The sequence below is a fragment of the Aotus nancymaae genome, unplaced genomic scaffold, assembly GCF_030222135.1.
Source record: "Aotus nancymaae isolate 86718 unplaced genomic scaffold, 86718_ANA_hifiasm-v0.15.2.pri h1tg000158l, whole genome shotgun sequence".
NCBI lineage: Eukaryota > Metazoa > Chordata > Mammalia > Primates > Aotidae > Aotus > Aotus nancymaae.
In genome coordinates, this window is record NW_026988573.1 from 1,348,934 (window position 1) to 1,361,983 (window position 13,050).

General features: G+C 57.9%; 2 protein-coding genes across 4 annotated transcripts in view; both read left to right on the forward strand.

The window, feature by feature from the left end:
• The window catches only part of ADAMTS13 (ADAM metallopeptidase with thrombospondin type 1 motif 13), a 37,103-nt gene extending 35,379 nt beyond the window's left edge, over positions 1-1,724 (forward strand). For 2 of the 3 annotated variants that reach the window (XM_064371772.1, XM_064371773.1), the window contains exons 28-29: positions 251-435; positions 1,315-1,716. In XM_064371772.1, the coding sequence (XP_064227842.1) occupies positions 251-435; positions 1,315-1,518 (389 nt within the window). In that variant the 3' untranslated portion in view covers positions 1,519-1,716. Of the gene's footprint in view, positions 1-250; positions 436-1,314 lie in introns of all 3 variants that reach the window. The other variant, XM_064371771.1, reaches the window with a different exon arrangement.
• Positions 1,725-2,373: 649 nt separating this feature from the next.
• Positions 2,374-12,994, forward strand: CACFD1 (calcium channel flower domain containing 1). The gene is made up of 5 exons (XM_064371758.1): positions 2,374-2,494; positions 5,731-5,803; positions 7,560-7,685; positions 10,193-10,300; positions 10,814-12,994. The coding sequence occupies exons 1-5, from the start codon at positions 2,374-2,376 to the stop codon at positions 10,902-10,904; spliced, it is 519 nt and encodes a 172-aa protein (XP_064227828.1). The 3' UTR covers positions 10,905-12,994.
• The last annotated feature ends 56 nt before the right edge of the window (positions 12,995-13,050 follow it).

Below are 13,050 nucleotides of genomic sequence, written 5' to 3' on the forward strand. Positions count from 1 at the left end.
GAGTCCTAAAGACCGCCCTGCTCAGTGCATGCTGTTGTTTTCTTCAGTTACAGAGGAGGGAACGGGAGCCCAGAACATTTAGCCTTTGTCTAAGGTCACTGGGCTCAGCTGGGTTTGCCTGGGAACCCCTATATTGACCACAGTGCCATGCTGCCCTGCACTGCTCCCTGGCTGTGAGTTGTCCTGGCCTCTGGCACCAGTGGTCAGTCTGGGTTTCTATGTCCTTATGTCCCACCTGCTTCCCCTGCAGAATGTGACATGCAGCTCTTTGGGCCTTGGGGTGAAATCGTGAGCCCCTCACTGAGTCCAGCCACAAGGAATGCAGGGGGCTGCCGGCTCTTCATAAATGTGGCTCCGCACGCACGGATTGCCATCCATGCCCTGGCCACTGACATGGGCACTGGGACTGAGGGAGCCAATGACAGCTACATCTCGGTGAGACACCCCCCCCCCCGCATGGGGACTTGTCCTGTGATTCTGGACAGCTTTCCCTAGGGGACACAGGGCTAGGGGTCCCCTTTCAGTTTATGTCAGACTAAAACCCTCAAAATCATTAGTGAAAGAATGGGAGAAGAGAGCTTCCTCCACATATTCACCAAGAAATGTGTTTTGAGCTACCTGTAATAGTAAAATAGTGGTTCACATCTATAATCCCAGCACTTTGGGAGGCCGAGGAGGGCAGATCACTTGAGGTCAGGAGTTCGAGACCAGGCTGGCCAACGTGATGAAATCCCATCTCTACTAAAAATACAAAAAGTAGCAGGGAGGTGGTGGCATGTGCCTGTAATCCCAGATACTTGGAAGGCTGAGGCATGAGAATCACTTGAACCTGGGAGGCGGAGGTTGCAGTGAGCCCAGATAGGGCCATTGCACTCCAGCCTGGGGGACAGAGTGAGACTCCGTCTCAAAAAAAAAAAAAAAAAAAGAAAGAAATAGTAAAGACCTTTCCTGATGTAGACCGACAGCTAACCCAGGACTGAAGCATAATTTTACAGGCTGATGTAACTTGGACAGAAGAGCACCCCGCACCCTTCCCAGGGTTTCGTGTGTCCTGGGAGAACTGTTCTGCAGGGTATCAGCTTTCCCAGAGGAAGCAGCCTGGCCTCTGCTCTGGCACCCCGACTGCATGTCCTTGGGGAAGTGGTGTAACTTCCCTGAACCTTGGTTTCCTGGGTAGAGTCATAGTGTCCTCCTAGTAGGGCTTTGTGAGCATTAAATGTGATCCTGAATGTACAAGCCCTTGCACATTAAGGCTTCCGTGAATGCTAATTATCACTTGTGACTGGTCCTTCTGGGCTGCCCCTTTTCCCTCAGATCCGAGACATCCACAGCTTGAGGACCACAACATTCCGTGGGCAGCAGGTGCTCTACTGGGAGTCAGAGAGCAGCCAGGCTGAGATGGAGTTCAGCGAGGGCTTCCTGAAGGCAAAGGCCAGCCTGCGGGGCCAGTACTGGACCCTCCAATCCTGGGTGCCAGAGCAGGACCCTCAGTCCTGGAAGGGAAAGGAAGGAACCTGACGGTCGTTGAACATCTGTTACGTGTCTGGCCAGCCCTGGAGGGTTGACCTCTTGTCTCAGTGCTTTCCAATTCTAACTTTCTCCAATCTTAGAGATCTACTTGAGAGTCCTCTCCAATGTCCAAAAGGCTAGGGGGTTGGAGGTGGGGACTTTGGAAAGGCAGCCCCCATTTCCTCCAGTACCAATAAATAAAACATGCAGCCTGACCGGCGTTTTTTTCTTATAAGCAAGCTGTCCAGACCTGGCTTGAAAACCCATCCCACTGCAAGGCAGGGATTCGCTGGCAGCGGTTGGCTCTATCTGACCTGAGCAAGCCCCTGGACACCTCTAGTTGTCTTCTTCCTATCCAGGGAGAAAAGCCTATCAGGATTGCGCTACGAGGCTGGCGTACTTGCCAGCTCCCTGTGAAGCCCCACCCGTGTGTCCCGGTGCGAGGCTTTGACCACCAAGGTGTCCGCGTGCCACCAAACCCCGCCTACTATGCTAATACGAGTCCGCCCACTCGGGCGAACCTCGCCCCCTATGCTAATGACGCCCCCCTCCTTCGGGACTCCAAGGCCGCAGCCTGCTGGCCCCCGCCCTTATGCTAATATGCCCGCCCCCTCGGGCACACCTCTCCGCTGCCTGCAAGCCCCGCCCCGTACGCTAACGAGCCAGGGCTACGTCACAGCTTGCGGGGCCCGCCCCCTATGCTAATGAGCACCCGCCTCCCCTCGGGCGCGCCCCGCAGCAGCTTGCAAAGCCCCGCCCCCTATGCTAATATGCTGTCTCTCCCACAAGGCAGCGCGCCGGCTCGGACGCGGCCGGCTACCGTTCCCTTTGTGAGGGCTGTGAGCTGCGCCGGACGGCCGTACCATGAGCGGCCCGGGCGGGGTGGCCGCGGCGTCTGCCAGCTCCGCGCCGCCCGCACAGGAAGAGGGCATGACGTGGTGGTACCGCTGGCTGTGTCGCCTGTCGGGGGTGCTGGGGGCCGTCTGTGAGTACCCGCTCGGGAAAGGGGCCGGCCCCGCCGCGCATGCGCGCCCTGCCCCGCCCCGCGCGACCCCACGGGAAGGACCCGCTGGGGTCGGGGGTGTGCCGGGCGTCTCCCGGGGCGGAGGAGTGGCGGGGTCGCCGGGAGCCGGCGTCCTGGGGTTCCTATGGCTACCGACTCGGGCCTGGGCACTTCGGTACCACAGGCTGGGCTGGTGCTTCTAGGAACATTCCGGGAGGGATCAGAAACGCCAGGGCGGGGGGAGTGGGGTGGCCGCCGTCCTGGGGCACGTGACTGAGCCCCTCCCCTCACCCTCCAGGGACTTTCATTTGACTTTTCAGTGATGCTTACGGGGCGCATGCCCACCTGGCCCGTAGTAAGGGTCAACTGTTGTCTTGGGCGTAGGTGACGGCAGCCACGTTGCTAACCTGTGGGCGAGGATTGTTTATAAGTCGGGCTGGTGCATGGCTGGCTAGATTTGTGGTTGGAAGCCACTGGGCGGGAGTTTGCTGAGGGTCAGGTGGTGTCAGAACACAGGTGGCCCCAGGGGACGGTGGGGCAGTGAGCTGAGGGCCGGGACTCTCCCTGGGTCCTCTGTCCGCTGTCAGCTCTCTCCCCCATTGCTGCTGCCTTAGCTAGCCTGTCACTGGCCTCCTCCCCTTCTCTATTCCAGACACAGACCCTGACCTCAGGCTCCCAGGGAAGCCAGGCTCTTAGTGCAGCCAGGAAAGGACAAAGAGGGAGGCAGGTGTGCTCCAGGAGTGAATGGAGGCCATACAGCTGGCCTTTCAGGAAAATACAAGTCTGTCTGAATGATACGCTTTCCTTTCCTGTCTGCCCTCAACCTTGTGAATTACTGGACTGGGCAAGGTCTTAGAGAATGTCTGTCGAGGACATCTGCAGGGTTTAAACGGGGCCTGCCTGGCACAGAGGGCGATCTGGGCCTGGGCAGGGCAGACCCCATCAGCTCTCTTGCCAGAAGGACCACCTTTTCAGGGTCACCTTGGGTTCCACAGCCTTTCCAGGTGGGTGGAGGGAGGTTGAGGCAGGAGGGTGCGGGGCTAGGAGTGTGCTGCCCTCACTAGATGCCCTATCCAGAGGCAGCTGGATACTGTACGGCGGGCCCTACCCCATATCACAAAAAGACCCTGAGTTTGTCACTGCTGTTCAGAGCAAGCATGCTTTTGACTTTGTAGGAGAGACTCGTGGGCTTGAAGTTAGGCGTTGGATCCGGTCCTCTCATGACTGGTTAGCTGTTTTCCCCGCAGATTAGTGTGGGCAGTGCAGAGGGGGTGACATGGTCAGTGGTGAGAAAGGAAAGGTCCTGACTACAGCCTGTAGGCCACCACCTCCTTCCTTCTTGGTCAGTGGCCCTGCCGACTCCCAGATTAGCCCTGGAGTCTTCCTCGCTTCTGGGCCTCTCAAAGTGAGGTAACTGTGCCTGCGCCAGGAGTTCCTGGGGCTCCGTTGGGCCTACACATGAGGCTTCGGGAGAAACCTGTGGCATTGCCCTCAACTGTCAGTCGCATCTGTAGATTTTGGGGGGCATGGTTATGTGAATATCAAATGCTGTATTACAGGGGAGAAGGCAAAAATGCAGGATGTTTGAGAGATGTAGCGGGAATTCAGACAAGGGTTGTATGCCTGGCTGGTCCTTGGGGTAAGGCTGTCCTCCCCCAGGGTGGGAGGCTCAGAGAGAGGAGCTGGAGAGGGTCTCCCCTGGGTCCTAAGAGCACCTGGAGGTGATACCTTGGGAGGGGACAGGATTGCATGGTGACCGCCCCCTCACATGGAAGATATCAGCATTGAGGCCCCTGAGTGGACATCCTCCAGCTGTTTATTGCTAAAGGATTCCTGGCTGGAGCCTGCTGGTCTGGGTTGAGGCCTGGTCCTCTCCCAAGGCTGGCTGTGGGTGGCACAGCTAGGGTAGGGTTGGAGCTGGAGGCCAAATGCTGACTGCAGCCAGCTGTCAGGTGAGGCCAGGCACAGCGGAGAGACAGGAGGCTGCGTCGCCCTTCAGGCACTCTGCTGGGGCAGCCAGGCCCCTGTGCACCTGTGCTTCTGGAACACCTTGCTGTGTGAGGCAGATGTCGAAGGCTGTGCCTAGGATCAGTGCGGCGCTTGACTCCTTTGTTTTAGAAGGAGACCCCGGGGGGCCTACACAGCACTGCAGCCCGGCTCACTTGATCTGGCGTCCTTGCCTGCTGTCCGCATAAGGTTACCTGGGAGAATGGAAAACGGCAGAATTCCAGACCCGGGTGGAGGGATCAGGTGCAGAGGAGCTTCTGCAAGTTTAATGAGCTGGTTGCTAATTGCCGCCTCCAAGGCCCCCGTCCCAGCAATGGCCTGGGCTTGCTCCCTGCCCAGCAGCCAGCTCCTGGAGTTCCTGGTGAAGCTGAGCTGCAGGCTGTGGCTAGAAGGGGAGTTGGCTGCAAGACACCTGGCTGGTGAGGTGCAGCTGGGAGGCGGGGTTCAATGCTGCACATCTGGGCATCAGAGAAGCCACGTTCTGGGGTGCAGGAAGATGCCCCCTTCCCCTCCTGGCCTCGTGGCATTTCAGTGGTGGGTTCCCTGGGCTGTGGGACTTGCTCACGTGCAAGAGGGAAAGCGGGCCTGGGAAGATGAAGATAGCGTGCAGCGGCGCGGGGCTGGCGAGGAAGTCGGAGCCGGAACTGCCGCTCGGTCTTACCTGGTTTCCATCTCTGTTCTGAGAGAGGCACCCCTTGTCCCAGCCAAAATCCAAGCCATATTTTCTGAGTCAGAGGACTTCTTGTGTGGCTGGCCCTGTGAATGGTGACAAGTGACCCTTACTGAAGGCTGAGTCTCGGGGGAGCACTGGCCTGAATCCTTAAGGGACATTCTGTCTTTAATCCTTCTTTAATCCTAACTTCCCTTTGAGGTGCGTACTGATGCAGCTGGGGTCAAAGGGCCAGTTCCTCTGAGCCCTGGAGTGGAGAGAGGGTGAGATGCTCTCATAGCCTTCCCAGCGCCCAGAGCCAGCCAGCTGTGAGATCCGCTTGTCACCTTGCTGCGACCTTGCTCCGGGGCCTGGGGCGAGCCACGGCACCACTCTGCGTCTCCCCACCTGTCTCATGATACAGGGCAGGCTCTGGGTGCCGTGAGAACTGTGCGCTGTGCATCCGCAGGGACTCTGGTGCTTTCCAGTCGTCTCCCCAGGCCACCGCGGCAGCGGGCTCTGCCTGCCTCCCACTGACTTCTGCCGTGTCTCTTGTTTGAAGCTTGTGCGATCTCTGGCCTCTTCAACTGCATCACCATCCACCCTCTGAACATCGCGGCCGGCGTGTGGATGATGTGAGTAGCGCATGGCTGTCCTGCCCCGGGGGTCCCGCTGGTCGGGGGTCTGCGGGGCGCCCCCCGGGGCGGAGGAGAGGCAGGGGCTGCGGGAGCTGGCGTCCTTGAGGTTGCCATGGTTACTAGCTCCTGCCCGAGCGCCTCAGGGCGAGTGGGTTTCTGGCCACAGCATGGGTCTTCTCCTGCTTCCTACCCCCACCGTGTTCGGTTTCCCAGTGAGAGGTCAGGGTTTGGGGAATGCCCACCCCGGCCTTCATCCAGTGCAAGGCTGAGGCCATCCAGTGCTCCAGACATTTCTGGAGCATCCACTGAGACTGCAGATGCCAAATCCACTATGCTGGGGCCCTCGCCCTCTGGGAGCTCCCAGGATGGGGGTGGGGAAGGCCGTTTGTTGGGGCTGGCTGAGGACTAGATTGGAGGGTCCACTGGGAGAGGGCGCTCTAGCTCAGGGCTGTGCCAAAGATGCGTGGGAGAGGTAGGTCAGAGTGGTCATTGGCACCTGCGGTCAGAATACCCTCACGTGCGTTCCATGACCGCCTCCTGCCAGGCGGCGCCATCCCATCGGAAGGGAAGGTGCGCTGAGGGCAGGTCTGTGCAGCTTGGGGCACATGAGAAGTGGCTGTGTGCCAAGAATTTATGAGTGTCCTCGTGGGGCTTGTTCTTGAGGGGCATAGAGATGGGCGAGATTCAGGTCCCATCCTCAGTGACCTATGGCCAGTGGAGAGCCTTGGGGGCTTGCTGTGGTGGGGTCACCAATGCCTGTGTTTGCGAATGGTGGATAGCAATGGGGATGGACAGAGGAGAGGCGCTGGGCCCAGCCTCAGGGTGGCGTCGGAGCCTGGCCGAGTTTGCAGTGGAAGGGCTGGCCCAGCGCAGAGTGAGTCGATGCTTGGAGGTCTGGTGTGTGGGAGGCTTGGGGCCGGCTGCAGTGGTGAAGAGTTGTGAAGAGAGTCTCTGCCCTGGGCTTGGGGTGGCTCTGGGGTGTCCTGAGCTGCATTTCTGTTACACAGGCATAATGATGGCACTTTCCTCCCAGGCTTGGGGACAGACAGAAGGGCCTGGCTCAGTGTCTGGTAACTGACTGTTACCTACACATTGAGAATACCAAGACTGAGGCAGACACTCTCTGTCACCAGTGGCTTAGCTGTTCCCACCCCAAACACGGGGCCGGATGCAAGGACTTGTTAAAGTTCTTCCTCCCAGTGTGGGCTTCCCCTGGGTGTCCCTGGGCCTGGGCCTGGTGGCATTAGGTGTGTGGGCAGCCCTTTGTGACTGTTTTGAGACTGCCTGGCTCCAGCTCTCTGCCTCCCTGGTGGGGCAGCCTTCCTGGTGCTGATGCCACTGATGGATGCTGGTGGCCGTGGTGATATGACTTAACAGCAGACAGAGCTGCCAGGTGCTCCAGCTGTGGGCACCCTGCCTCAGCCTTACAGCAGTGCCATGATGTGGCGTCCTCTCTCCTCCGTCCCACACACAGGAGGATAAAGGGAAGCAGAAGCCTGGGGGCTTCCCTCTAGGAGTGTTGAGTTCAGCTGGGGAGATGGGTGTGCAGGAGCAGCTGGGGAGTGCTGGAGTCTTCAGCAGAGGCTCTTTGCGGGGTACAGGCAGGTGCCCTGGAGCAGCCAGGCGCCTTCCCAGAGGAGGAGGGATGGGGGCAGGAGGGCGAGGGAGGTGGCATTCATGTGGCACTGGCACTGTGTGCCCCCGTCCCCCGGGATTGTCAGTCGCTGCTTTTCTCCTGCCCTGCTCCCTGCAGCATGAATGCCTTCATCTTGTTGCTGTGCGAGGCGCCCTTCTGCTGCCAGTTCATCGAGTTTGCAAACATGGTGGCGGAGAAGGTGGACCGGCTGCGTTCCTGGCAGAAGGCTGTCTTCTACTGCGGGTGAGGGGCTGCTGGGCAGGGTCCCGTGACACAGTTCCCCAAAACCCCACTGACAAAATGTGACCCAAAGGTCAGGTGAGGGTGGGCAGTGTATGCGTCTCCTCTCTGTAGAAGCGTAAACTGGGATGGCTTTTGTGCAGTGATTGCTGATAGCTGCCAAACCTGCCCCAGTGGTTCTGCGCTGGGAACTCAGCTGTCGCTGTGCTGCAGTCACTGGAAGGTTCAGAGGTTTATGAGCGTGTGTGGTGGCATTCCATGCAGCTGAGAAAGAGGGAAGCGTCTGGAACTTTGGTCCATCCACTGGGTGCTGTTAACCAGATGATAGGAGGTCTGTAGGATGTGTTTCCGAAGAGTGGGTTGATCTGGGTGTCCTGACGTGAAAGGCGAGAAGCAGCTTGTAGAACAGAAAATGTCGTTGCCCTCTAAATGTGCTTGTTGAAGTTTTTCCCATTTCTAACAATGAAATCAATCTGTAATACGTCTCCTCTGAGTCCCACACACAGGAGGCAGCCTCTTGTTTGCCTTTAATTTTGCTTTTGTCAGAAGAATCCCTGCCATAAATTAGTCATAAGATGGAACTAATTTCAGGATAAGTTTAATACATGGAAGTTCCTAGAATAATGCCCCTGGTGGAGAGGAGGCTGGCGGCAGCAGTATTTATTACTGTCTAGGTTATCTTTCGAAAGAGGTGCAGACACAAGCTTGCTTTCCCTTTAGAGAGGCCCAGTAGTTTTGATGGTAAGAGCACAAGCCCGGTGCTTAGCTCTGGAGCCATCTTCTGCTCTATCTAAATCACGAAGAACACAGGATCACAAAGTCCTCATCTTCCGCAGTATCATGTCCTTTGGGTTTCAAAAAACTGTACTTTAAAAATGCTGGCTATACTATAAATTCATTAACTATAATTTGGAAAACAGAACAGTGTTACTTGAAGCCGGCTGCCTCCTAATCTTCTGATGTGTGTGCTTCCTGTCTGCGGGCGTTTTTTAAAAGCCTGCTTTTAACACAGTTACCACTATTATGAATAAGTTTGTATCCTGCTTTTTTCACTTAGTGTAATGATATAAGCATTTTTCACATCACCACAGACTTTATAACATTACTTTTAATATAGGAAGATTCGTTCAGCTGGATGTGTCATGGTTTTCTTAGTTTCTTAACTGGTGTAAACTGAACTGCGATAAACATCTATCTGCTAAGACTTTTTCTGTGTTTACGATGATTTCCTTAAGATCTGTTTTCAGGCGTGGAATTATTGGGCCAAACAGTCTGATCATTAAAAGTATTTTAAGACGTGTGGCTACATTGCTTTCCGAAGAGGTCACTTGAGTCCCTCCCGCGCCCCTGCTCCATGCCTGGGGCTGCACACCGCTTCACATTTGTATTTATCTGTTTGTTATTTAAGAGGAAAAATATTTTCCCATGTGCTCTCATCGCATTGTCTTACTTGAAATTTTCGAGTTGACTTTTTAACCTGTTTTTACGTAGCAAGTTCAGCGCATTTTCCGCAGTAAAGATTTCACGGTCCTCGCTTGTATTTCCTGCACCTATTTTTGCAGCCTCTTGTTTGCCTTTAATTTTGCTTTTGTCAGAAGAATCCCTGCCATGGTCTTTCTGTGTCTTTGAATTTCTATTATTTCATTGAAATTTTTTAATGACAGAAAAATCTCACAACCACATGTCTCTAAGAATGGAGTTCAGGTAGAATGCAATTGGCTGTGAGTCTCATCCGCCCACACAGGCAGCCTCCTCTTGGGAGGCGACAGGACAGAGTGTTGGCCTTCAGGCTGCAGGTATTCTCCTGGCCCAGTTAGCCCAGGGATTGCTGCTGGTCTGGGAATTCCAGCCAGGATGGAGAATCAGCCCCGGGGATGCTTAGGCCCGAGTGGACCCTGCCACCAGGTGGCACCAAACTGCAACAGACTCTGGCGGACTCCGCAGACCCCGCAGGCCCTGCAGCCTGCAGCCCTCTGATGATGAGACCCTGTGTTCCCTGCGGTAGAATTCTGGGGACCTCACTTGTGGAGATGTGCCTAGCGTTACGCTGTAACTCAGAGCATTTATTTAGTGCCTGTGGTGTTCAGCATTGTGTAGTTAACATGCCTGACCTCAGACAAGGTTTGATCCCCTCTCCACGGTGGAGACTGAGTGACTTGCCCACGAAGCTCGCAGGGCCTGGGTGGGAAGCCAGATCCTCTGTCACGGCTCTCTCTGGACAGTGTTTCTCACAGCGAGGGCGCTGGACCATCTCGTGACTGTTTAGCCCTTTCTGGGATCACAGACCTTTTCAGTCTGATGAAAGCTTTGGGTTCTGTTCCCAGAATCGAACAGTTTTACAGACAAGTTCAGGGCTGTTCAAGTGCTTTCTGAAGCTGTGCCCCAGCTGATTTCGGGGGATCCTTCCTGTGCCCTGGGTGTCTAGGAAGGGGGCGGGGCCGAGTCTGGAAGCCCGGAAGGATGTGGGGCCATGGGGTAGGAGTGCCCCTTTGACCTCTGCTTTCCCCCAGGATGGCGGTCGTTCCCATTGTTATCAGCCTGACCCTGACCACGCTGCTGGGCAACGCCATCGCCTTTGCCACAGGGGTGCTGTACGGACTCTCCGCTCTGGGCAAAAAGTGCGTCTGCCAGGCCCAGCCCCTGGGCTCGGCTTTCCTTTCCCACCCCCTGAAGTCTCTCAGTGAGAAGGGTCTGAGAGTGGCCCCTTTAAGCCAGTGGAGACTGAGGCAGAGGCGTCAGTGACTCATTGGTGCCTCCAGCGTTCAGCTCTAGTGGGTGAAGACAGGATTCACAACACTTCTGCGTGGCCCAGTCTCGCCCTGTCATGGCCTGCAGTGGGGATAGCAAACGTAGGGCTCGTGGGAGCTCCTTCCCCTCCCGGGTCTGCACTGGGCGTTGCATTCCGTTGCCACCCTCTCTCCTGCAGAGCCCAGACTGAGTCTGGTTCCTTCTCAGCCCAGAATCCCAGGCAGCCTGGGCCACTCTCAAAGAGGTGACAAGATAGGCCTTTGTCATCCCAGCAGATGTCTCTGGGGAAATCAGAATGCCTGCAGGTCATACTTGGGTCACAGGACAGGAGGGCCGTGGGTGTGGGGCCGGTGCTCCACGTGACGCTGCCTCTCTATCCCCAGGGGCGACGCGATCTCCTACGCCAGGATCCAGCAGCAGAGGCAGCAGGTGGATGAGGAGAAGCTCGCGGAGACCCTGGAGGGGGAGCTGTGAAGGGCTAGGCGCCCCTCCCTCCCTGCACCTCCTCTGGCTCTGTGTGGGTCCACGTGAGGCCTGAACGGTCCGTGCCGAGGCACAGCCTGGAGAGGGGTTTCTGCACATGCCGCCACACCTGCAGTCCTCTGCTGCTTTCTCCAGACTCCAAACTGGCTTACATCGGGAGCCCCTGGCTGCTGGTGTGAGGGTCTGGACCGCTGGACTTGAGGCAGAGCTGAGCAGAGCCTGTAGCAGCTGTGTGTGGACAGCACCCAACTCTGCTCCTCTGCTGGGTGGGTCCACAGAGCTCACACCACAGACAGGGCCGCTGGTGACCTGCTGCGACCTGGGAGCAGCCTCCCCGGGAGACGCTGGTCCTGGCTTGAGGGGAAGTGTGTCAAGTAGGACCCTGCCACCGGGCACTGAGCAGAGGGACCTCCCCCAGCTTTTTCAGCAGGTGGAGCCCCAGGGCCCGGGACAGCCTGCCGCTGCCCACAACCTCCCGCCACCGCCTAGGGTGCAGCGCCCATTGCCACTCCGCCTTCTGGAAAAGCTCACAGGGCTCCACAGGTACACCCCTGTACCTGGAGTTGCAGGCTTGGCAGTGACTGGACAGCTGGGTGGGGGGTGTCCCCTGTCAGTTCCTGGAACCTCGGACAGGCCACCTCAAGACTCCTCGGCTGCCCCTCCCCTCTGGGCCAGCTGGGGCCCCTGGGTTCTGCCCATTCCCCTCAACCCCCGCTGGCCTTGGTGCTAAGGAAGTGGGGAGAGCAGGCTCTCCCTGGCACTCTCGAGGGTGCCCACAGTCTCCCTGGTGTGGCCCGGTCATGTCAACTGCAGCCCAGCCCTGTTGGTGGGTTAGTGGGTCTGACCTCAGCCCTGCCCAGGTGCTCTTGCCAGCCTGGCCAAACCCTGCCCTCAGGGAGCTTCTGCCTTTGAAGAACTGGGCAGAGGCCACAGTCACTTCCCCACATGGAGCTGTCCCCACTGCCCCGGATGCCAGGCCATCAGGAAGCAGACCTGCACAGGGAGGATGCCGAGAGCTGGTGCCCAGGAAGCCCATCCCCATCTTCCCTCTGCCAGCCTCTCTGACTGTGAGGCTGGCCGTCGGACAGGTGGGACCTGGCTAAGCTTCGGTGGGGCTTGGCAGAAGCAGGCGGGTGTAGAAGAAATTCTCTCTGCGCCCGACGCTGGGCTGGGCTGCTCTGAGCTTCTGGAGCACAGGGACTGGGTCTTGCTAAGTGGACAGAAGCCCCACGGCTGTGCCAGGGGTTTCCCAGGAACACCTTCCAGGCCCATCTGCTTCTGAGGCCAGGAGTGGCAGGCTGGTGGGCGGGGGGTGGGGTTCTTTGGGCCCTGCCCAGTACTGCTCTGGGGACTTGCTGGTGGGCTCTTGGGTCAGCAGCACCCCACCCCGGGAGTCTGGCCAGCTGAGCCCCAGAATGGCAGGGGCATTATAGCCTGGTGGACATGTGCCTTCAGGGTTCCTCCGGGGCCACCTTCCTCAGGCCAGTGCTGGGTTCAAAGGGCTATATGTGTGTGTATATATATGTGTGTGCGTGCACACCTCTGTCCCACATCTGCAGTGAGTGATACCTGTCTACCTCCCATGAGGAGCAAGGGCTCTGCCTGCCCTCTAATCGTTCTCACCCAGGCAGTGGGCCCCCGGGTCCCCTTCTGCCTGGTCTGCCTGCTGCTGCCCCTGCCAGAGGGGCCACACTGGCACCCAGAGACTGCAGGAGAAGGGTTGGCTGTGGATCAAGGAAGGCTGCCCCTGTGCCCTGTGGGGAAATGGTGGCTGCATGGCTGGATGCAGAGGTGGAAGGCCCTTGGCCACAGGCGGGTTGGTGGGTGGGTCACCTGTTCCAGGTTCCCAGCAAGTCTGCAGCTGTGTGGTCCTGGGGCCTGGATCCTGTCTCCCAGGGGGCGTGCTGTCCAGCAGGAGCCCTGCCTTGCCAGGAACGTCTCTTCCAGCAGCCTGGGTGGCCGGGCCGCCCCTGCCTTGCCTGGGCTGTGTGTGGCACCGTTTCCCCCTTTTCTGCTCCTCTGTGTTTGTGTGCGTCTTGAGCAATAAAGTGTGGCCATGGCTCGCGTGCCTGCCCTCCGCTCCCTTCTGCCTTGGTGCGTGCGTGTGTGGAAGCTGGGCGGGAGCCGCTGGCCCAGG